Below are 19,836 nucleotides of genomic sequence, written 5' to 3' on the forward strand. Positions count from 1 at the left end.
CGATACGAGTCTCTGAGGCCCTCGGGGTCATCCTCGGTACGGGTGTTCGGACGGCGATCGATACGACAATGGACATCTACGCACAGGTGAGAACACATCACTAAATTGGAGAGCATTTTCCGTAGGCTCTCAATGGTCGAGGCCTCGAGCTGTCTGCCTTGGATTACATCGAGGATGTTCGCAAGTTGCTGTATGAAATTATGGACGGTGTTTCTGTTCATTTTGGAAAGCGAGACCGTAACGGCAATATGCTGTCCAAACGTGTGCCATCTCCTTAATCGCGAGATTCAACTTGACGTGGTGATACTAATTTCAGCCTATCGGCCGCTTGCGTTCGGGTTCGTTCTCTTTGAGGCGGGTCTGACCGTGTTTCAAGTCTAGGATGACTCGTCTCGGACGGGCGTCATCTCTTCCAAGGTTACTACCCGGGGACTGTGCTTGGTGTGTGGCGTTTCTGTGTGATATGCATCTTCTTTGCCTTGGTATTCTTTTCGCAGTCTGAAGACACTTATTGTTCTCCTTCCAATTCACTCGCGTGTCGAGTCGTCTATTGAGCCGTGTACTATACGCCAGAAGTTCGAAAATGAATAACAATAGCAATAACGTTATGTTAGAGGGAGGGCAAGACACTGATGGTCGCAAATTCAGCAGTCTACAAGGTAACCGACTGTTTTTTTCTCAACCTGGAAAGTGAACTCATTGACAGATATGTGGAGCGAGAAGCTTTCTGCTGGCTCTGATGAGTGGTACGGTAAGGCAGTGTCCTATTGGGAGAATCAGCCTTCTTCCGATGACGGGGTGAGGCTATTGCTTGCGAGTACGTAGGCTGGCATCTCAATTTAATAGGTCCTCCAAGGCTTTGAAGGGCTGTCGCCAACAGACGTGATGGGCTCTCTCAAGTTCCTCGATACGATAGAGAGAAAAGTCCCCAACCCCCCGATGTATACCAACTTTTGAGCACTTCTAATTCACTGAGTGATTTTCCAGGTTCCGCACTGTGGTGGACTGCGGTGCTGGAATCGGGCGAGTCAGTCGGGAAGTCTTGACACAGCGATTCCGTGAGGAACTGTCATTGATGTATGTGGCGCTGATGTTGCCGTTTCAGAAACGATAGATCTCGTCGAACCTTGTGCTAACCTCCTTGATACGGCCAGGAAGACTCTCAGTCCTGCCGCCACTGCACCTTGCCATGTGGAGAGGTGCGCTAGGAGCTCCCCATTCACACAGTCGTGAACGCCCTTTGGATAGGTTCTTGCAAATGGGTGTTCAAGACTTCAACCCAGAGCTTGGTCGTTATGATATGATATGGAACCAATGGTGTCTCCTGTAGCTCGTTGATGAGAGCTATGATGAAAGCGCACTGGGTTTGCTTCCTGTTAGGTATCTCACCGATGAGGACCTCGTAGCGTATCTCAAGCGTTGCAAGGCTGCCTTAGCTCCCAAGGTCAGGGGGGTTGCTTCACTCCAGACGCTCTAGAGTTCTGCAGTGTTCGCCTCTATTATTTGTTAACAGTCCTTGTGACAGTTATGATCTGTTTTAGGGCGGCGTAGTAGTCGTGAAGGAGAATGTGGTTATTGAGGGTAAGTTCGTGGTCGATAAAGACGACAACTCCATCACTCGCACGGACTCCCAGTACAAGACGTTGTTCGCACGAGCAGGGCTGAGCTTAGTGCTGGAAATGATACAACCTCACTGGCCAGACGTAAGGTGTGGGGTGAATTGCTTCTCTGAGTGTTCTACTGATTAGGATCTCTTCCCGGTGAAAATGTACTGCTTGCGATGAAGAGCTATTCAAGCAACGTTCACATCCTGTTTCTCTGTACACTCTACTGGTTTGAGTTGCTAGTAATGACGTAAAGACCCACCCATAAGTCCTGTGGAAATTGACGAACAACTAATTCCATACTGCCAGACTTCAGTCGATGGAAGCATCCAGAAATACCACGCGCTTTGGAAACTCAAGTGTCACTGCTGTCAAAGCTAAACCACTTTCCAGACTCGAAATTATGTTCATCGGGAACTACGTCTTTTCTGAAACTGGACAATAAGGCGCACATATTTCAACCACTCGACACGAGGCTTCTCTCTGGGAGAGGGCATGAAACCGTTGGGACAGCTCGTCTTTTAAATTCCGAGACTTGAAGACAAACTCCTCGACAAGAACAAAATAGCTTCACGGCGTGTGTCAGGTTAAAGTCCAACGTCGTCGCCGTTTGGTTAGACTTGGTGCCGATGTGCTAGCCACTTGATGAGCTCTTTGTTGCGTTAAATATTCCACTCCTGGGCGCGTGGGTCTGGTGGGCTGGAAGGCAGGAGATGTCTGCGGCTTCCAGCCCTCGAAGCATCGAGTCAGTCCGACGGGCGCCTTTATCGGCGCCGCGCGGGTCGCCGGTCGACCGACCGATGCTTGCTCCCGGGAGTAGTGGGCTGGGATGAAATAAGTCAAGCACGGCATGCGCCGGCTGCCTTCGTAATGTCGTGATGATGTACGCTCGCACGAGCCGTTTCGCTACGCACGCTGAACAAGGATAGTGGTCGCACCACGGATGATACACACGCGTACTACCAGTGCGCACGGTGTGACACGCCCTTCGTATCGATATTCAACTTGTGTTAACTTGTTAACTCGTATTATTCAGTTAGTTCGAAACGCTGCAGAACGCACAGAAGGAGAAGACCAGACCACCTCATTCCCTCCCGACAGGATCCACTCTTCACCGCGGGGATGTGTCCAACGACCGAAACAAGCTTCACGGTGAAGCTCGAAAACTCGAAGTTGCTTATCAGAGGAGATCGAGTCCGACGCACTCCGATTATCCGATACGCCATGAGAGTCTCGAAAATGCACCATGCGATGCTTTCTGGTACACAGATGGACAGTAAGCATGTACAAGGTCATTAGATCGTAGGAGCGAGTCCTCCAGCATAGCCCACACACAAGCATTCAAACTAGTGGTTCGCATACTCCTCTAAAAGTAAGACTCCACCAAACAATATCGGGCAAAGACGTTCTGTTAAAATGCGTAAGCACATGGGATACATCAGCTTAGTTTGAGTAAATGTCAATTGTGCTTTCTGAGTGATTCGATCTGCTCTACCAGCGTGACAGGATGTGACTCGTACGCACTTCGACGAGGCGTAGTTGACACCGTCTCGCTCGCTGCAAGGACCTTACATGAAACACATAGAGAAAGCCATCTTTAGTATAGCTTACGCTCTCTAGAAACTCCTCAGGGGGGATGGTACCATTCAAGAGTTGCTTGCAATCATGGTCAGTGGCAGCGATGGCTTGTGCTAACTCGGTGAGATGGAGGCCGCCCGATTGGTTCAAATCGACGCCTCTGAACGTACCACTTCGAGAACCTGATAAGTTACCTCTATCCCCACCTGAATGCGCCCTTCATCTGTTCCATAGTCATCCAATTAACACCGCTCGTGTAGAGCATATGACAAAAGTCAGCGTAGGACACGTACCAAAGCCTGAACGGAGCAGATGAAGCCCACACTTGCAGCGATGTACTTTCCCCGGTCTTGGTCAACTACATCCGAGTGGTCTGACTTGACCACCAGCGGAGGGGCGACCTGGGGAGGACAATTTCGAACCTGGACGGATCCACCCGTGGTGTTACGCCAATGAGAAGATGCCGTCTCTTGGCAATTTGTCGATTTATTCCTCGAATCACGTAATGCAGTTTCACAGCACTCGCAATAAGGAGTTCACTTTCTGTCACCCGAACGTCTGATAAATGCCATGACGATTCTCATGCCGGCAATGTCTTTACTTGAAGAGAATACTGCCGGGGCAAGGAGAGCGAATGCTGCGCATGAACGCATCATGGGAGACGTGGCAATATGGGGGTTATATGAAGGTCGTCGAGCTGAGCGTTATAGTCGTGGTTCAGATTGTCGTTGTTACTCCTCACCGATGAAGGCGCTTTCTCTCACTTCCTCGAGGCGACCCATGATGGTGCTCCCATGTTTCCGTCTATCGCTTTCTTGCTTGACTTCGGCCTACTAGAAATGTATACGAGCCTGTGGTGGATTGTGGATGGCTCACTTTGAGGTTTTTATGGCGAAGTTCCTGTTCATATTCAACGCAACGACGACATGTCCGACAGCAGTCTCGATCAACTGACCAGAACGAAACTTGCGAAATGCGATTAGAAGAGAATTACTTTCAACTTTATTTTTAGCGTTTTCAAGCCGCTCTTGTTTGTAGTTCCTCGCACCTGAATTCCCATGTGACGTCCTCAGAGTTGTATCTTACCAGACAGGGTGTGCTCAGAGTTTGTCCCAACGGACTGAGAAAAAATGTCCTGGTGTGGTCTTTCCGTAGTGAGTTCACTTTGATATGCCTCCAGCAACCTTTCCTGCAGTCATCGCTTATCCCATGACACCTCGAGTAAAGGGCGTCTACGATCTCCTGAGGTCTTCCGCATAGATCGTGACAGTGATTGTGGTTTCCTTACATGGCTCCAGCTTTTTGGTACGATCTGCGCCCGTGTTCTCGGTAACAAACTAGATCCATGAACATGCAAATTCATTTCATTGTTATCATACGGTCCTTTCAGTACGTCCATATTATACACTAAGGTTGTAATGAAAAATTAAACCCTGGTATTCACCAACTCGAGAGCTCTTCTGGCAAGAAAGCTGACCATCGAGGAGAAAATACACACGGCGCTCATGTGGGCATAAAAGTTCGGCAAGGATTGGCTCTCGCCGACGCACTCGCGATCGGCCTTGGTCTTAGGAGGCATGATAAACACAGCAGTATAGTTTGTTATACATTGAGCCAAGGATCGCAGATTGTGTGCAGGTGTCTCCGGAAAAACCTACACTCGCGCCCTTTCCTTATGAGTCTGCGTTCACGCTCATATTCTACACACGTTCCCTGTGCAGCTCTCACTGAGATTCACTATTATCAACCACCATGAATAGCCTCCCTCCCTTCTCTAGGCCTCGATGTAGCGCCTTCCGAACTCGTCACCGTCAAGTTTGAATCTCATAGCGTAGCGTCTCGTATCATTTATTCATCGAGTTGAGAGGTCCTCGTGCAACAGCACTCCCACATGCTCGCGACAATGCAAACGCCGCCTATTCTGACGCTACTGTACGAATGACCCTAAGGCGTATTCCACCTGATTTCGGCATATCTCACTCGAGACACTTAGTCGAGCGTAGTCGATACTTGCGCGATGGTGCCGACAGTCATTCTAGCTGGTCCATTTCATCCCATGTCTGCTCTCTTTTCCGCTGACCCGCGTTGGAACCTCTGTCTCAGATCGCGCTATTCGAACCCCATATTCAACTCTTGAGCGTCGTTGCAATACCCACATCATACCAACATTCAACCGTGCACATTTTTGTATTTACGTGCCTTTGAATTCATGGGCGAGCGAGATCTACACGTCTCCCAATCCTTACCGTCTCTTGCTCAAGAGACAGTTCCTAAGCTACTCGGCTCTGCGACGAAGTCTCCGGTCCTACCCTCGTAAACTACTATGAGGAGTAGGTCCTCAGATAGGCGACACTATGAATCGAAGTCTTCCATGACTTGGCCTTCTCCGTAAGTAGCAACTCAAATGCTTCCGTGAGCGGTAGTGGCCCTGCCACTAACGGCACATACCGACGAACTTGAGCTTTATGGTTCTGGCTTGCATAGACCTAGTCGTCGTAGAGTGCTGGGCTTTTCTCTTCTTCCATGTTCCATCGTCTATTGGCATTCCCTGTTGTGGTGACCATTGCTAGGCGTGGACTCGGCGACTCCAAGGTGAAGAAATTTTCTAAACAGGTCCCACCGGCAGCTCACATCGTTCCCTTCTACTGCGCCCTCTCAGAATCTCCTTGCTTCCTCCCTCTGGGGTTGGCCAACTCACATTGGAAATAGCAGTTGGACATTCGACGAAAATGACTTCGCCAACAGGATCTTGGAGGATTCCCAAGCATTGACTATAGCCAGTTTAGTATGTGCCCCTGAGCCTCTAGCATCGAACTCTTGTGTAGGTAGGAGCATCAGTGGGCGTCGGCAAACAGTCGGGGTACCTTGAACCAGATTATGCTTCTATCTTAACAACCGAGTGAGCTTATGCTCCGATGGGTTCACCCCTTATCTTCGTCGTGCTCAGGAATTCTCTGGAAGGGTCCGCAGAGTATCAAACCGTTACACATTACGTTTATCTGGGCGACATCGCTCAGCGACTTCCAAGGCTCTCATCGAGTACCGACGTTGCAACTACGATGAACAAGTGGGCCACGTACTTTGCTGAGCATCCGACCCAACGGCCAGCTGGGGCAGAAGGGTCGTACAGCCGAATATTGGAGCTCTACCGAAAGGAGCCGGAAGTTTATGCGCCGCTTTTGGTGGCTTATGGTCTTCATAACAACGCACAAGGTTTACTTGTCGCAGAAAAAAGTCCCTTACCGACCACAGGAAAGTGCTCTCAGAAGAACAGCATATGGTCTCGTTATCAGATATTCACACTCAGCGAACAAGTAGCCTTAACTACCCCGGTGCTCTCCAGTTTTACCACACTTCTTACACTTCAGGGAAAGCCTTGCCTGAGGGTCGATCTTACTTTCGTTAAGAGTAGTGAAAGGTTTCGGATCTTCCTACTGTACCAAAACAATAAAGGAATCATTCCCAGAAGGTGACCTTACTTCCCAGCATTTGTTCACTTAGCATTTCAGGCAAGCGTCTTTCGACGTCGAAGCACTCCAGCGGATAAGCGCTTCCTCCGACCAATACGAATTCCAGGCCTCAGGAACACTACAACTCCAGGAGTATGGTCGGACGATCAGTTACCTCTATCCGCAGAAAGCTAGGGAATTCGGCTTGACATGGGACAAGGAGGAGTCGGGCTTGTTGAAGGAACGTAAGGCCATAGTACTCATACACGCTGTGGCCTGTGGCTGGCCATCTTATCTGAAGGGCTACACACTGAATGGCACGATGTGACTCTGTTTGTGTTGAACACGTTGTCTTAAACATGTTCATATTGTTGTTGTTTGCTGTTCTCTTGTGATCTGTTGAGTTGATGATATTTAGGTACTGCAGGCATTGACAGGATGTGATACGTATCACTAACAACAAAGATAAAGCACCACTTTTCACTATAGGAACTGGTTTCTCTTCGCAGGGGCCGTCGTCTTCAAGTGTTTTCATAATAGTTTGCTTTATTTACCATTTTCATACCATAACGTGATGGACTCCCGAGAGTATTTGGCACATCTCCGTATGCTGCAGAAAAAGCTCAATACTTTCCGTGACCAGCTTCTCAGGATGGACTTATTATCAATCACACGAGTAGTCAGGCTAAGGGAAGCATGGTCCGATGAAGACTCCCCAGCTCAGATTTCCGGCGCCGGCTTCGACATTGAAGGGGACAGTGGGGCACCACAGCAGACCGAGCCGTCGACGCTGCAGAAACAGGCGTAAAACGGCACGGTGTGTACTGTTTCGATGACGCTGGCAGATACTGGGAGGCACTCCTACAGAAGATGAGCAATCTCATAACTACGTTGAAGCAAATTCAAACTGCTATGCATAGGGACTTCTACTTGGTAAAATGACGGCAGTTTTTTGCTGTTGACCATCTATTTCAGTTGGGTGTAGCGCCGGGGTCGCATATCTACATGAGCCCGGCTGCAGTGCCCGAGATGCTGAAGTTGCCAGGGAGAGCTGAGTAGCAATCATACGTGTCGGTCTTTGGTGAGAATGTATTGGAAAGGTATAAAGCCGGGCCTACAGGGGAGACTACAATTTCGAGTAATGTGAGTAAACGGAAAGCTCGGGAGGCTGAGAGGGCCAAAAGTGATGAGGAGGCACCTGAGGTAAAACGGCAGAAGATGGAGAGGAAAATAGACCTGTACAACAGAGCGATGGATAAGGTCATTAGCAACACTATAGTAGGTCAAGGAAGAGCCTAGTGGGTTGGGATATGCTATTGGTTTCCCAGGATGCTGTCGAGGAGAGCTCAGTGCCAATACGACCAACGGCACCATCAGCGACCAAGAGCGAGCCTGAGGAAGGCGAGGTACTGTTGGTGGCTTATCAGACGGTGAAGAGCTGCTTGGACTCAGGTCGCAGTGAAGGGCCGGGGTGTTCGTGTAGAGGATGTTGTGAAAATGTTGACGACGATGACAAGTGCTGAGCGGCAGAGACATATGCGATGAATGTTTCTACAACACATATAGTATCTAGTTGGTATTTCAATAACCCCCATGGGACCATGCCAGCTGTTGGCCATCGGACATGCCGCGCTCCGACCCTTCTGAGCTCTCCTTGCCTCTCATTAACCCCTCACGTCAACCTAAGAGGCGTCTTCGGAACATCGTCATTGGCTTTGTCATCATAGTAGCCGTCTTCGCGGTCCTCTATGCTCTCAAATGCCTGGTCGCTGGGAACTCGGTAGAGGCGACTGAGCCCAACACCCTCTTACCGGTCACAGCTGTATCTAGTCTTGTTGGGGACCTCTGTAGCTACGGCAGACGGCACAATATAGAGTACCATGGCTACTTCTCGGATCACTCGCCCTATCTCTCAATTTCCCTCTCGCGATCCGGGGCCGGCAGCAACAAGACCATTGACGACTTTATGAGGTATCAAGAACGCCTCGACCCTGCAGTTCCACCGGATGTGTCGATAACGAACGTTAGTGACGTTGAGAAGTACATCAATAACAAGAGGGAACACTACGGCTCTTTTCTGAAGTATTTCGACTCGGAAGTAAGGCAAGCCGCCAGTGTAGATGATGTGGTCCGCACTCATTTCCCCCGTGTTAGTAGAGGCCTTGGGGGCGCGGCATTCCATCCTCTTATTCTCACGGGCGTAGCGTTGGAGGCGGAGAACGGTCTGTTGCTGGCCGAGGGCTTGGCCTACCTCCACGTTAGAACTATGCGGGATGCAGATCCTGAGGAAGCTTCAATGGTCGCCCCTGTCTCGAGTGCCTCCCCTGTTGATGTCCTCTTCAACTTCACTGCGGCGATCTCGGAGATGCTACCACTACCCAATGGGACTACTCGAGCGGACTTCCTCACTAAACCAGAGCTTCGCAGTGTCTTGTTGAAGCAAAGGGTAGATTGGCCTCAAGATTTCGACCGACTACAGCGTGCCGTATCCGATCAACTCATCCCGTTGGCCGCTGCTGCGCTATACTACTCTGATAATGAGTTCTTCGTCCTCCACGGTTGGACCTCCCTCTACGCGCTGGCAAGGCTGATACCCCATTTGGGCAGAGCCAATGTCGATACGGCAAGGTCTGCTGTGGACTCCTGGTTCCGGGCCTATATGGCGGCGTTTGCTCAACGAGGGCTTCCCGGTGCTAAAGACGTCAAAGGGTGGATTCAGGGCGAGCAGGAGGAAGCCCAACTAGAGGCCGATTGGACCACGTGGACCCAGCAGGGACAGGAGGTTGTGAACAAAGACCCTGGCCAGGTAAATGTCGTTAGGAGCTCCTCCACTTCATTGAGGTCTTCGATAGGTTCATGTTATTAAGAGTATATGGATGCTGCATATGCGGTGGGCTGAGGCCAATCCTGATGATGTGAAAACGCGTCAGATGATGGCGCGTGCCGCCAAGAACTTGGCTGAAAGACCTATACGTTTCGCCAAGGTTTAGGTTTGGTTTACGATGGTTGGTCGTAGCAGTATGTGACATGCTCATGCGCCCTCTGTCTTGACGCCGACCTTCGAGTAGAAGTTCTCGACTCGGCGGTCGTTGTGCTCACTATTTTCAAGGTTCATTTGCTTGACAGCGGGCTTGCTCGAGTGGTGGCCCATTCGTTACAACTTGGGTTATTACATCTGATTCTTATTCGAATGCAGTTGCTGTGTTCGTGTGAAATCCGCTCCCAGTGCTGTGGTCCCTCTGTTGGCCCCTATCCATTTCTGTTATCCAATAGGATGGGCGCGGCATCTCCCACCACCTCTGATGCCATCAGCTCATCGTCTGCTGTAGACAGAGTCCTTCAGGTAGAGGTCCTCCAGAGCTACATCATGCAGTTTCTCTCGGTGCCCTCGTTGGCTGCGTAGGTCAGCACATCTCACTTGCCATGGGCGCATCGGCTCCTCTGACAGGTTCGGTCTCACTTCCAGTAAGTTGTATAGAGTCTATGATTCTGAGCTGGCCTGGACCGACATTCGCCTCCGAACTTGTCGGGTCGTACCATCCACCACGCAGATCCACAGTGTGTCTGCTAGAGAGCTTTTCCATGCGTCCTTCGAGGCTTCTAAGGTGAGTAGGCCGGGAACGACTTAACGGCAATTCTGAATTCATCAGGGAGTGGTAGCATATGAGGAACGAGACTTTGAGGCAGCCATCAAGTGCTATAATCGGGCACTATCGATTTTTCGAGGTTTGTGCGATGGACTATAGCCGGTATGAGAACTGCTTCCCACAGATGTAACCTTCATTACGAGGTTGGCCGACGTCATGTACGCTACTCGAGATAGGCAGAGAGCCAAGGCCTTGTATGAGGAAGCCCACGTGAGAAAGTTGCTGAAGGTCTATCGCGCGAGTTGGTTGTAGGCCGCCAATCCGAAGAATTCGTATGCGGTCAATGGGCTTGCTCTTTTTGCACGGTCGCAGTCCGAGGAAGAACGACTTCTGCGTTTAGCTGTTGAGCTGGACCCTATGAATAGCTATGCTCTGGCGAACCTCGGTGGGATCATTATGTGTGAGGCATGGGATGATCTATCGCGGATGCGCAACCAGGAGGCGGAGGATCTTTTGCAGAGGTACGTGGAAGTCGCTCGATTGATTTTGATGTGGTGTGCTGCAGAGCTGTCGACTTGAATCCGAAGCTGTTTTACGCCCCCACGTATGCTACAGACGGTGCGAGCTATTCAACAGCTGAATAGTATGGACACGTTTATGCGCACGGTGCTGCCTGAAGTTGCTGAGTTGAACATCCCTCAGTTTCCTTGACTAGACATATACAGAATTGTTGTGTTGCCTTCAAAGTGGACATTTGAAAAGTGATACATCCAATTGGGAAGCCAATTCTAGGCAGGCCCTCTCTTCGCTCCGTCTGGGAACCTTGAGCTCCCACCCATCGTTCCGCTTTGTCTACTGAGGCTAAACATCTCAATTGACCGACCGAGCAACTCCACCAGCCTAGGATTCGAACCACGCTATTGAGGCGGGCTTGTTAGTCTCAACTCGTCAATTTATAGATATGCTAACTTAGCATTGCTAAGTGCGCTATATCCGTGAGGTTTGACGAGTTACACAGATTTATCGGGGTTAGAGAGTCATCCAGCCGCTGTAACGGTCCCGCTACTGACAACCCAAGGCCCATTGTGGCGGTATCTTCATGAAACGGTTATGCATGATTACGATTCGCCTATGGTTTGAATAGCAACAGTGAAAACAGTGAAAGACGGAAACGATGAAAATGTCTCTGAAACCGACAGAAAAGTTACCCACAACACCATCACTAGTCTCATCTTCGGCCACCACGGAAGCCTCCCCGGAAACTCCCACCACCGGATCCCCTGACTGATGCAATACGTATGGACGCCATGTCATACAGCGATTGTGGGGGTGTCTGGGATGGAACGAGGATGAGACTAGATGGTAAAGGCTCGTATGATCACCTGTTTGACGTCTTCCATGCATTTGACGATGTCCTTGGCCATCCTCACTCTATCAGGGGTGTGAGTGTCGTTAGTTATGAATGTGAGTGAATTGCCTACAGCGCCGGCCCTTCCTGTACGGCCGATCCGATGGACATAGTCTTCGATGGTCCTTAACCAACTCAGAGATGATATGACCAACTGTATGGAGACTCACTTAGGCATGTCGTAGTTGACCACCCACTCAACGTTCTTAATATCAAGTCCACGCTGAGCAACATCGGTCGCCACCAATACATTACAGCGACCTAAAAGAGATGACACTCGTGAAAAACAACCTTGGGAAAGGCGACTCACCAGTCTTGAAGTCGTTCAGTATCCTATCCCTCTCACGTTGTTCCTTATCGCCATGAATAGACGCTGCGTTGAAGTTGTTGTACCTACAAAGAGCTCACGAGGGCCAAGCCTATCCCGGTTCACCTCATCTCCCTGGTCAAAGCATCTGCGCCCTTCTTAGTCTCAGTGAATACTATAATGCGACTCCCTTTAGGATACCTACAGTAGCAATAGGACGAATCCCATCACAAAGAGTCGCCGACGTTTCCTTGATCCAGTCGAAAAACATCTGTCTCTTGTCCATCTCAGGGACCACCTCGACCCTTTGCTTCACATCAGGATTAGCCTGAGAGCCCCAGACAGCATTCGACCACCCTTACATCGACCAAGCTCCCACCTGCAACTGCGTGTTGCCAACAGTGAGCCTTATAGGCTCCTCACGACAGAAGTCCCTCGCCAACGATTGCACCTATCCATAACGGACTTGAACCCACTTGAACTGGGCACCTAGCCGACCTCCTTGGGCCAGGTAGCACTCCACATAGTAGTCTGGCGGTCGGGCCTAATCTGGCTCACAATTGGGGTTCGAACCCCATGTCCAACATCCTATCCGCCTCATCCAGCACGAGATAGCTGAAGCCGTAGGAACGCCATGAAGGCAAGTAGTACACAGAAAACAAACTTACGTGACGCGCTTGAGGTTGGTCACACCAGTCTCGAGAAAGTCAAGGAGCCGTCCTGAAGTAGAAGCAAATTCTCCACTAGGATGGCCGAGGGGCCAACCACACCTGGAGTGGCGATACAGATCTCAACGCCTCGACGGAGATCGTTGGCTTGGTTATAGCGAGGCACACCACCAAAGATAGCTGTGTTCATAACGCCAGCCATCTTGCCGAATCTGAGGCTATCACTGCATCAAGGGTATGTTGGATGGCGCCTACCTAGTGGCCTCAGTCTGGACTTGCATGGCCAGCTCTCTGGTCGGGACCAACACCAACACTACAGGACCATCACCGTGTTTCAACGGCGCTTGAGCGTTTACGTGTATCTACACACAGATTTTCATACAGGAACGACCAAAAGCTGAACCTACGATGGCCGGGAGCATAAAAGCGACGGTCTTGCCGCTGCCAGTCTGTGCCACACCAACCTGAAATATTTCATAATCGATCAACCTTGTCATACGAAGGAGCGCACCATGTCCCTTCCCGAGAGGGCCACGGGCCAACCTATCTTCTGTATGTTCGTGGGCTCAGTGTAACCGGCCTTGTCGAGTTCTTTCATGAGCACCTCAGGGAACTGACCCTGCTCGAACGTCCTTATGGGTTTAGGAATAGGTGGGGAACCTTGTATCTGACCACAACACCGAGGACCTGACCCTGAAGCCATCACCAATGTTCTCACCGTGATATCAGCCTCAGCCAAGAAAGCAGCACAGTCTTCATCAGTGAACGCTGCTACTTCCGGATGCTCCTTATAAAACTTTTTAGTGAAAGGCGTCAGCGCCTCTCCCTGAATGACCAATAAAAAGGTCACAGCCAACAACTAGGGCCCACCTGCCAGTTGATCGGCTGGAGCCCACTACCAGCAAAGGCTTCAGTGTCGCTCACGCTGTTACCACGGGAATAGGCTGAGACGGAGCATCTCAAAATGTCTATCGCCAACCCTTACCTCCACCGCGTCCCCTTTCGCGGCTGTCGAACTCATAAGCATCAGACGACCTAACCTCATCAGATCTACTGGGCGTATCGGACCAGTGGTCGTGGACAGCGGGCTCAGTACGCAGTGAGACTTTAGGTGCCTATGAGACAGGACGTAGCAGTGGACCACAGGTTGGCCGTAGCGGTTACTGTTGGAGGCGGCGGCGGGCGTTTCATAGTGATCGCGGCAGCAGAGGTGCAAAGACGGACTTGGTCACTGACGGGCCGGGCCGATAGGGTCGAGGCGATACGGCCAAGGGCAACAGGGGCCCAAGAGGCAGTCAGTCGTAGGGTAGAGAGCATCACTATGGAGGAGATGGGAGCTGCGCAAGAACGATGATCAGCAGTTACACATGCTGATAAAGAAAATTCGAGAATATACGACAAGGCCTACAATAAGTAGTGTAGCAATGATCAGGAAACTGAGGCACTCCACGGGGCAGGTTTGGGTACCACACCCGTAAACCATACGTTGCACATGCTACTTAGGGCACTCTACTGAGGCGTCCAGTCTCAACCCGCTTGCAGGTCCTTCATCCTCTTATACTCTAAATGCAGGGGGACCATCCTCCGTGTTTGTCCCAAGCCAACGACCATCTGGTGAACATCATTTAAGTCCATGTAGTATGTCAGTGGTATCTCCTAGGGCTTGCACTGGACACTCACTTCTCGCCCATCGCCAAGCAGCTTTATACGCCCACCGTACTTTGACGACTGCATTACATCAAGCCTAAGCGGACACTCAGGAGTGCAACTCTCCCTATTGCAACAAGAAGTCCTACTTGAACCACTTCCCATCATCGCCACGCCGCAGAAAAAAACAACACAAATGCACTCAAGCACGACATGAAGTTTTCATCAATGAGCTCAATCAGGTGCCAACTGGTGCAGGATTCCCCCAACAAGGTCCAAGTTGGGACGTTGGTACTATCCAATGCACCGCAGGATGTAGACGTCCAAGTCGGCGACCAAGGGACGGCTAGCGTCCTCCTCAGGTGGCCCTTTGTCTTCCTGATGAAAATCGCGAGAAAGACAGTGCATGTTGCTCATGGACTCGGACACCGAGAAGGCCTACTTGGGGCCCTCACGTTTGGGGTACAATAGGAACAACATCTACGGGTTTTACACCACACGCCTTGCCTACTGGGAAGAGGCCAGGGAAATCGCATCAAGCGGAATTATACTCGTCTTGGTCCCAGAGGGCAGATCTCCAAGCCCTAGATGACCAAGCATTGAAACGCAGCGCCGGCCCTTGGCCGGGAACTCCAATGTGACAGTGTAGTAAGTCTTCCAAGGCCACTTCAGAGGACCTGGCCGTCGACCCTGGAGGAGGCCATTCCACATCATACTGTAGCTCATCGCACCACCGCATATGTTGGCACCATTGAAGGGGAGGACGCGTACCCGAGGCTGCGGGTACGAAGGGCACCATAACCCAATACCGGCCGGAACCCGGAACGTCGATCTCAATACGGCTACGAGACTGCTAAAGGGCTACCATCCCAGGAGGGGAAAATCCACTAGAGTAAACCTGAATATTTGTATAGAAGACAACTAACGCAAGTAACAAGGGACTCAATCAGGAGTGGTACGCAAACATGAATAAGGAAATTATGAGCAAGTGTACAAGCGATGCAGAAATGCGCTATACGGCGACTACAACAACAGCAGCAACAACTCGAACGTATCAATGGGCGTGTCTCAGGTCGTGTTGGACCCGACGAGCCGAGTCGACCACCAGGCCAGCTGATACTGTTAGGGAATTGCGGTCGAGTACAAACTGCATCATAGAGTCCACTGATCCGAACGGGAGAGGGGCTCCTCTACCAGCAGCACAGTTCTCTTGAGGTGCTGTAGAATCTCGTCGATCGACCCCGGGTTCGATTCCCGCATCCGGCATTTCTCCCTCCGAATATTCGCTCTCGCAGTAGCCGTCAGACCAATAGCCCTCTTGGGTCGACATAGTGCCCATCACAGGTTCCTCTTCCTCGTCAGGCCAGTCCAAGTCATCGGCCTCATACTCAGCATTGTCCAGGTACCCACAACAAGGGCAGGGAGAAGCGCTCGGCATCGGACTCGTATCGGGGGAGTTGGCCGCTGAGGCCAGATGGCCGGCCCATACACCACGGAGGCTCAGCAGTGGGTCCTTCAGACATTTCTCCATATCTGGGCTTCGCGCGCAGACCTTATCCGCTGCTTCTTGTAACCAGGAGGGATCAGCACTCCAGTATGGATCCTCCAGGAAGGCCATACTGGTCGGTGAACCAACAATTAGACTGTACAACGAAGGCAATGTGACGTTTTTACCTGAGTAAAAACGGTGAGGCCGTCCCAACATCGACCAGGACCCACCCGAAATCCCGTCATCTCCACTGATCTCACCAGGCAGTGAGACCTTATTCCCAAACTGGTCTTCGATGACCATTTCCATGTCACTGTCCCCAAGACCAGCCACCCCGCTGCCTTCCACCCGAGGGGTCATCGAGCTCGTGGGGTAGGCCACGACACCTCCAAAGAACCCGTCGTCAATAACTGGGACAATGATACTTCCCAATGGGACATCGCCAGAGAACGCATACCAATGCCCGAGCTCTTAGTCCCCGGCGTTTCCGAGAGGGGCCCTGGGGGCAAAGTAAACTCGTCTGAACTCCTTCTGGACGAAGGACCACTGCTAGCCCGGGAGCTGGGCCCAGCCGGGGACATACTTCTCGGGGTCGTAGACCACTTCTTTTTCCAGTATGCTGACTTATGGATCTCGCCTGAAGATAAAAGTGATGCCCGTAGTGGAACTGATAGGCTCACGCTCCCGGTGGAGAATGATCCGCAATGTCCCAACGCTCGAGCCGAGGGCACATATTTCACCCACAGGGGAGTTGGGCAGGTCCCGAGGCTCCGCAGTGAGCTGAACAGTGACCGATCCAGGACCAGCGGCTGGCCATGACCCACCACGTCATGCTCCGGTGTGACCATCGTGACATCGTCTTCCCCCGATGCTGGCTTATAGTGCCACAACGAGACTTGCAGCTTAGCCGGGTTCCCACCGCTTGAAGGAGTTATCTCCTCAACCCTCTGTGCTGGTTCCTGTACCAGATGCCGATGCCTTGGGCAGTCCCTCTGCTGCATCTCTGGTCGCGGGGTAGTCGCACCACTCACACCAGCGCTCAGACCAGCCTCCTTAAAATACGTAAAGGCTGGCAGTATCCGTGTCAGGGGATACAGCGATCCTGAGAGACACACAGAGTACGACGGGTGGAACATGGTCCCGCCGTCTACGGAGGGCCACGGCCATTCTCCTCAGAATAGTCTCGTCCTTCACCCTAAGGGACTCCGGCCGACGGTCATCTGGTGGTTCGTCGTCGATAGGAGTAAAATGGAAGTACCTAAGATACTGTGCGCACAGCAAAGATTCCACCTCGATGCAGACCATCGTTCCATAATCGCACTGCGCTGCTGCCTCTTCCGACGACGCCTCGGTGGTGTCGCCTTCCCCTCCAGTCCATCCTCGTCTTGGACAACCCTTTTGACCTCCAACGTGTAAGATATCTTATTTTTGAAAAGGAGGTCCGACGCGTCAAGGTAGGACCGGCATCCGAACTTCTCGGGTACCTTTAGGACCATTTCCACCAACCCTATGACCAGTTCGCCTCGCCCCACCAGCAATGCAAACTTCCGACAAGGTACGGGTTCACCCATGAGGTCCCTGGTCCTGGCCTGGGCGATGACCTCGCAGGCTTTCACAATGAACTCATGGTACCTGATGATAGATCCCATAAGCAACCGCTGACCGCAACTACGCAGCAAAGAGCTCTTCCGTTGACAGCCTCGGTACTGTGCCACTACTGACCGCTCCACTGCCTGAGTGTCTCGGCCCAGTTGGATGCCGCGTAAGGAAGGTGGGGTGACCAGTGTGCTCCATTAAAATAACGGCTTTGATTGACCTTAAACTGTGGTCAGTCGGACCGGCGAATCAACTCGATACGATACGAGATTAGGAAAAAGCTCAGAGGTTCACAGACCATCCTTGGTCAGTAGTGAGCTCCACATGATTATAGTCTGATGGGAAAACCTGACGATTGGCGCCTATGAGAAAATTGACGACTCGGCGAATATCGTCGACACTGAAGCCGGAAAACGATCAAATTATGAACTCCTCTTCGATGATCTAAGGATAACAGAACAACTCTAGTAGCCGTGATCCGACCAAGCACGCACCTCAGTAGTAAAACTATCATCAACAATCACCTCTTCCTCAATCACCACTGTTGGTTCTTCCTCCAGGTAAACCTGACAGCGTCAAAGACCAGAACTGTGAAGTCGGCATCATAACACTTCTGGCTCTCTGGTGATGATTACTTCCTCCCGACCGAACACTGGTGACGGCTCGGCGACAACTTCCTCTTCAATTATCTAAGAAGTACAGCAGTGGATCAGCGACCAGGCTGAGACCGCTCACCTCGGTATTGCCAAATTGGTCACGGATGATGATCTCTTTGACCTCCGACCTGGGCTGGACCTCTTCCACGATCTGCCATGACAACGGTTCGTGCTACAGTTCACCATCTTACCTGACCTCAACACAGCCGTCATCGTCGTCGATGATGATGGTCATGGACAGAAAACACAGCAAACTTACGGGAAAGTAGCAGTCGGGAATCGTTACGCTTCGTCGTAGTACTCAAAATACCATACGGAAATCCTCACGAAGTGCTTAGAACAAGTCCACCGTGGTCTCCGAATAGATATACCTCGAGAACACAAGGGAATCTTCGCACACAGGCTCATCAGCCACGGACCAATTAGACCACATTAGATTAAATAACAATATAGCTCATTCACACTACCCAGGAGCATTCAACAACACAACAGCTGCATTTGTATTGTCACGCACACATAGAAACGGCTGACACACTGCTGAGGGCAATAACGGTGCAGTGAACGAATGATCTGTGGGGCATTTACAAAAGGAACTTCTCCGCCTTACTGGATAATGGTGGTCTCATCATCAACAACGACATCATCATCACTACCAGCGACCGGTTGGACGTCTCCTATAACCTACAACAGAGTCATACTACCACACGAAACCTTTGCAGCACCCTACCTCTGGTTCTTGTTCATAAACGTCATCAATCACCACAGCCTTGTCAGTTGTTTCTGGCACTTCCCGGACCTCTTCTACCACCTGAGCCTGACAGGTCGGCATCAAGGGAATGCTTGCCCAGGGACCCTGGGTCAGGGTACCTCTTTCGGTTGAACATAGTCGTCAGTTACGGTGGTCTCTTCCTGGACCAAGTCGGTTGGACGATCTTCGTCAATGACTGTCGTTTCCTCGGTAACTTCCGGGATCTCCTCCACTACCTGGGAAAAGCCGATCGATGAGAGTTTGAGGGAATCCAACAGATGCTGACTTCTGTCTGGTAAGGCTCTTGAACAAAGTAAGACATAATCAAAAAGCAATCACAAAAACTCTAACAGTATCGATGGACACAGCTGGAAATACGAAGAGCCAATCCGGAAATAATCTGGTTATCGATCTAATACGAACTAACATAGGCAAGGGAAAGTTGGACAGGCCTCCGTGAGTCAGGCCTCCGTGACATATGTGGACACTCGTGACTCACAAGAGTCGTGAGTGCGTTATAGACTCGGGAAGATTCTATCCTCCTGTGATATTGACTCTGTCACCGTAGCGTGGTTCTAGGACTAATTGGCGAGGCATGCCGATTATCAAGTGGTTTTGGAAGAGTTTAACGCGCAGTTCTGCAGTTAGGAAAGCGGAGAATAACCCCTCCTCCACCAGGTTGGACGAGACACAATCATCTCTCCGACTACTTGGCCGAGTAGAGTGGATGAATCAACAGAGAGTGATTTGATGAAGTAGGTATGTATTCTAACTTCCGCCGTACCGCTCTCAAATGCAATGCTCCAAACCTATTTAGTTAGGAAAGTGTTGTGGACACACTAGGCCTTGATGATTTGAGGGCCTTAACTTTAGGTTAGGACCTAACGCTAGGCGTAGAACCTTAAAATGGCTCACTTAGGTATCACAAAGGGAGAGGAATTCGTAAGGAAGTCCTAAACTTGAGGTGAAGGACAGGAAGGGCCTTAAGTGGTCAGGAGTTCTGAAAATGATCGAAAAATATAAGCTAGGTGGCCCAAACGGCAACAGAAATTGGTCAAAACGGAAGCAGCCGATAAATGATTTATATCACCAGAGGCCC

The 19,836-nt window shown here is 51.0% G+C and overlaps 9 protein-coding genes across 9 annotated transcripts; 4 read left to right on the top strand and 5 right to left on the bottom strand.

Annotated features, from left to right (window-relative positions):
• The first annotated feature begins 500 nt into the window (after positions 1 to 500).
• On the top strand, positions 501 to 1,820 carry Pmar_PMAR001128 (Protein C9orf32, putative). The gene is made up of 9 exons (XM_002780489.1): positions 501 to 659; positions 707 to 798; positions 847 to 941; positions 988 to 1,058; positions 1,106 to 1,199; positions 1,249 to 1,326; positions 1,381 to 1,444; positions 1,542 to 1,703; positions 1,749 to 1,820. Exons 1-9 carry the CDS (start codon positions 584 to 586, stop codon positions 1,782 to 1,784), a joined length of 768 nt encoding a protein of 255 aa, XP_002780535.1. The 5' UTR covers positions 501 to 583; the 3' UTR covers positions 1,785 to 1,820.
• A 1,243-nt stretch (positions 1,821 to 3,063) lies between these two features.
• On the bottom strand, positions 3,064 to 3,838 carry Pmar_PMAR001129 (hypothetical protein; the record flags this gene model as incomplete). Its single annotated transcript, XM_002780490.1, has 4 exons — positions 3,064 to 3,171; positions 3,216 to 3,342; positions 3,389 to 3,481; positions 3,723 to 3,838. 4 exons carry the CDS (start codon positions 3,836 to 3,838, stop codon positions 3,064 to 3,066), a joined length of 444 nt encoding a protein of 147 aa, XP_002780536.1.
• Positions 3,839 to 7,181: 3,343 nt separating this feature from the next.
• Positions 7,182 to 8,186, top strand: Pmar_PMAR001130 (hypothetical protein). The gene is made up of 7 exons (XM_002780491.1): positions 7,182 to 7,307; positions 7,356 to 7,435; positions 7,477 to 7,564; positions 7,607 to 7,686; positions 7,732 to 7,909; positions 7,960 to 8,037; positions 8,084 to 8,186. Exons 1-7 carry the CDS (start codon positions 7,206 to 7,208, stop codon positions 8,174 to 8,176), a joined length of 699 nt encoding a protein of 232 aa, XP_002780537.1. The 5' UTR covers positions 7,182 to 7,205; the 3' UTR covers positions 8,177 to 8,186.
• A 69-nt stretch (positions 8,187 to 8,255) lies between these two features.
• On the top strand, positions 8,256 to 9,621 carry Pmar_PMAR001131 (hypothetical protein; the record flags this gene model as incomplete). The annotated part of the gene is made up of 2 exons (XM_002780492.1): positions 8,256 to 9,437; positions 9,484 to 9,621. The coding sequence occupies 2 exons, from the start codon at positions 8,256 to 8,258 to the stop codon at positions 9,619 to 9,621; spliced, it is 1,320 nt and encodes a 439-aa protein (XP_002780538.1).
• Positions 9,622 to 9,905: 284 nt separating this feature from the next.
• On the top strand, positions 9,906 to 10,862 carry Pmar_PMAR001132 (hypothetical protein; the record flags this gene model as incomplete). Its single annotated transcript, XM_002780493.1, has 6 exons — positions 9,906 to 10,030; positions 10,080 to 10,236; positions 10,282 to 10,325; positions 10,422 to 10,488; positions 10,531 to 10,739; positions 10,784 to 10,862. 6 exons carry the CDS (start codon positions 9,906 to 9,908, stop codon positions 10,860 to 10,862), a joined length of 681 nt encoding a protein of 226 aa, XP_002780539.1.
• Positions 10,863 to 11,573: 711 nt separating this feature from the next.
• Pmar_PMAR001133 (RNA helicase, putative) lies at positions 11,574 to 13,918 on the bottom strand (the record flags this gene model as incomplete). Its single annotated transcript, XM_002780494.1, has 16 exons — positions 11,574 to 11,751; positions 11,797 to 11,887; positions 11,937 to 12,019; positions 12,060 to 12,123; positions 12,165 to 12,261; positions 12,313 to 12,384; positions 12,432 to 12,477; positions 12,602 to 12,653; positions 12,704 to 12,813; positions 12,857 to 12,963; positions 13,009 to 13,065; positions 13,113 to 13,268; positions 13,320 to 13,427; positions 13,472 to 13,545; positions 13,587 to 13,716; positions 13,766 to 13,918. 16 exons carry the CDS (start codon positions 13,916 to 13,918, stop codon positions 11,574 to 11,576), a joined length of 1,578 nt encoding a protein of 525 aa, XP_002780540.1.
• Positions 13,919 to 15,302: 1,384 nt separating this feature from the next.
• On the bottom strand, positions 15,303 to 17,531 carry Pmar_PMAR001134 (hypothetical protein; the record flags this gene model as incomplete). Its single annotated transcript, XM_002780495.1, has 9 exons — positions 15,303 to 15,922; positions 15,968 to 16,147; positions 16,195 to 16,374; positions 16,418 to 16,517; positions 16,562 to 16,839; positions 16,889 to 16,995; positions 17,040 to 17,221; positions 17,270 to 17,369; positions 17,410 to 17,531. The coding sequence occupies 9 exons, from the start codon at positions 17,529 to 17,531 to the stop codon at positions 15,303 to 15,305; spliced, it is 1,869 nt and encodes a 622-aa protein (XP_002780541.1).
• Positions 17,532 to 17,750: 219 nt separating this feature from the next.
• Positions 17,751 to 18,224, bottom strand: Pmar_PMAR001135 (hypothetical protein; the record flags this gene model as incomplete). Its single annotated transcript, XM_002780496.1, has 5 exons — positions 17,751 to 17,777; positions 17,858 to 17,899; positions 17,969 to 18,022; positions 18,069 to 18,140; positions 18,186 to 18,224. The coding sequence occupies 5 exons, from the start codon at positions 18,222 to 18,224 to the stop codon at positions 17,751 to 17,753; spliced, it is 234 nt and encodes a 77-aa protein (XP_002780542.1).
• Positions 18,225 to 18,592: 368 nt separating this feature from the next.
• Positions 18,593 to 19,059, bottom strand: Pmar_PMAR001136 (hypothetical protein; the record flags this gene model as incomplete). The annotated part of the gene is made up of 4 exons (XM_002780497.1): positions 18,593 to 18,670; positions 18,717 to 18,803; positions 18,857 to 18,973; positions 19,024 to 19,059. 4 exons carry the CDS (start codon positions 19,057 to 19,059, stop codon positions 18,593 to 18,595), a joined length of 318 nt encoding a protein of 105 aa, XP_002780543.1.
• Positions 19,060 to 19,836: the final 777 nt, after the last annotated feature.

The sequence above is a fragment of the Perkinsus marinus genome (genome assembly GCF_000006405.1).
Source record: "Perkinsus marinus ATCC 50983 genomic scaffold scf_1104296944404, whole genome shotgun sequence".
Lineage (NCBI taxonomy): Eukaryota > Perkinsozoa > Perkinsida > Perkinsidae > Perkinsus > Perkinsus marinus.

Coding starts and splice junctions, on each gene's coding strand:
- Pmar_PMAR001130 (XM_002780491.1), top strand. CDS start 7,206: ATGGACTCCCGAGAGTATTTGGCACATCTCCGTATGCTGCAGAAAAAG. Junction 7,565..7,606: donor TGCATAGGGACTTCTACTTG/GTAAAATGACGG, acceptor CATCTATTTCAG/TTGGGTGTAGCGCCGGGGTC. Junction 8,038..8,083: donor GCGAGCCTGAGGAAGGCGAG/GTACTGTTGGTG, acceptor GCTTGGACTCAG/GTCGCAGTGAAGGGCCGGGG.
- Pmar_PMAR001128 (XM_002780489.1), top strand. CDS start 584: ATGAATAACAATAGCAATAACGTTATGTTAGAGGGAGGGCAAGACACT. Junction 1,200..1,248: donor GCACCTTGCCATGTGGAGAG/GTGCGCTAGGAG, acceptor CCCTTTGGATAG/GTTCTTGCAAATGGGTGTTC. Junction 1,445..1,541: donor AGGCTGCCTTAGCTCCCAAG/GTCAGGGGGGTT, acceptor GATCTGTTTTAG/GGCGGCGTAGTAGTCGTGAA.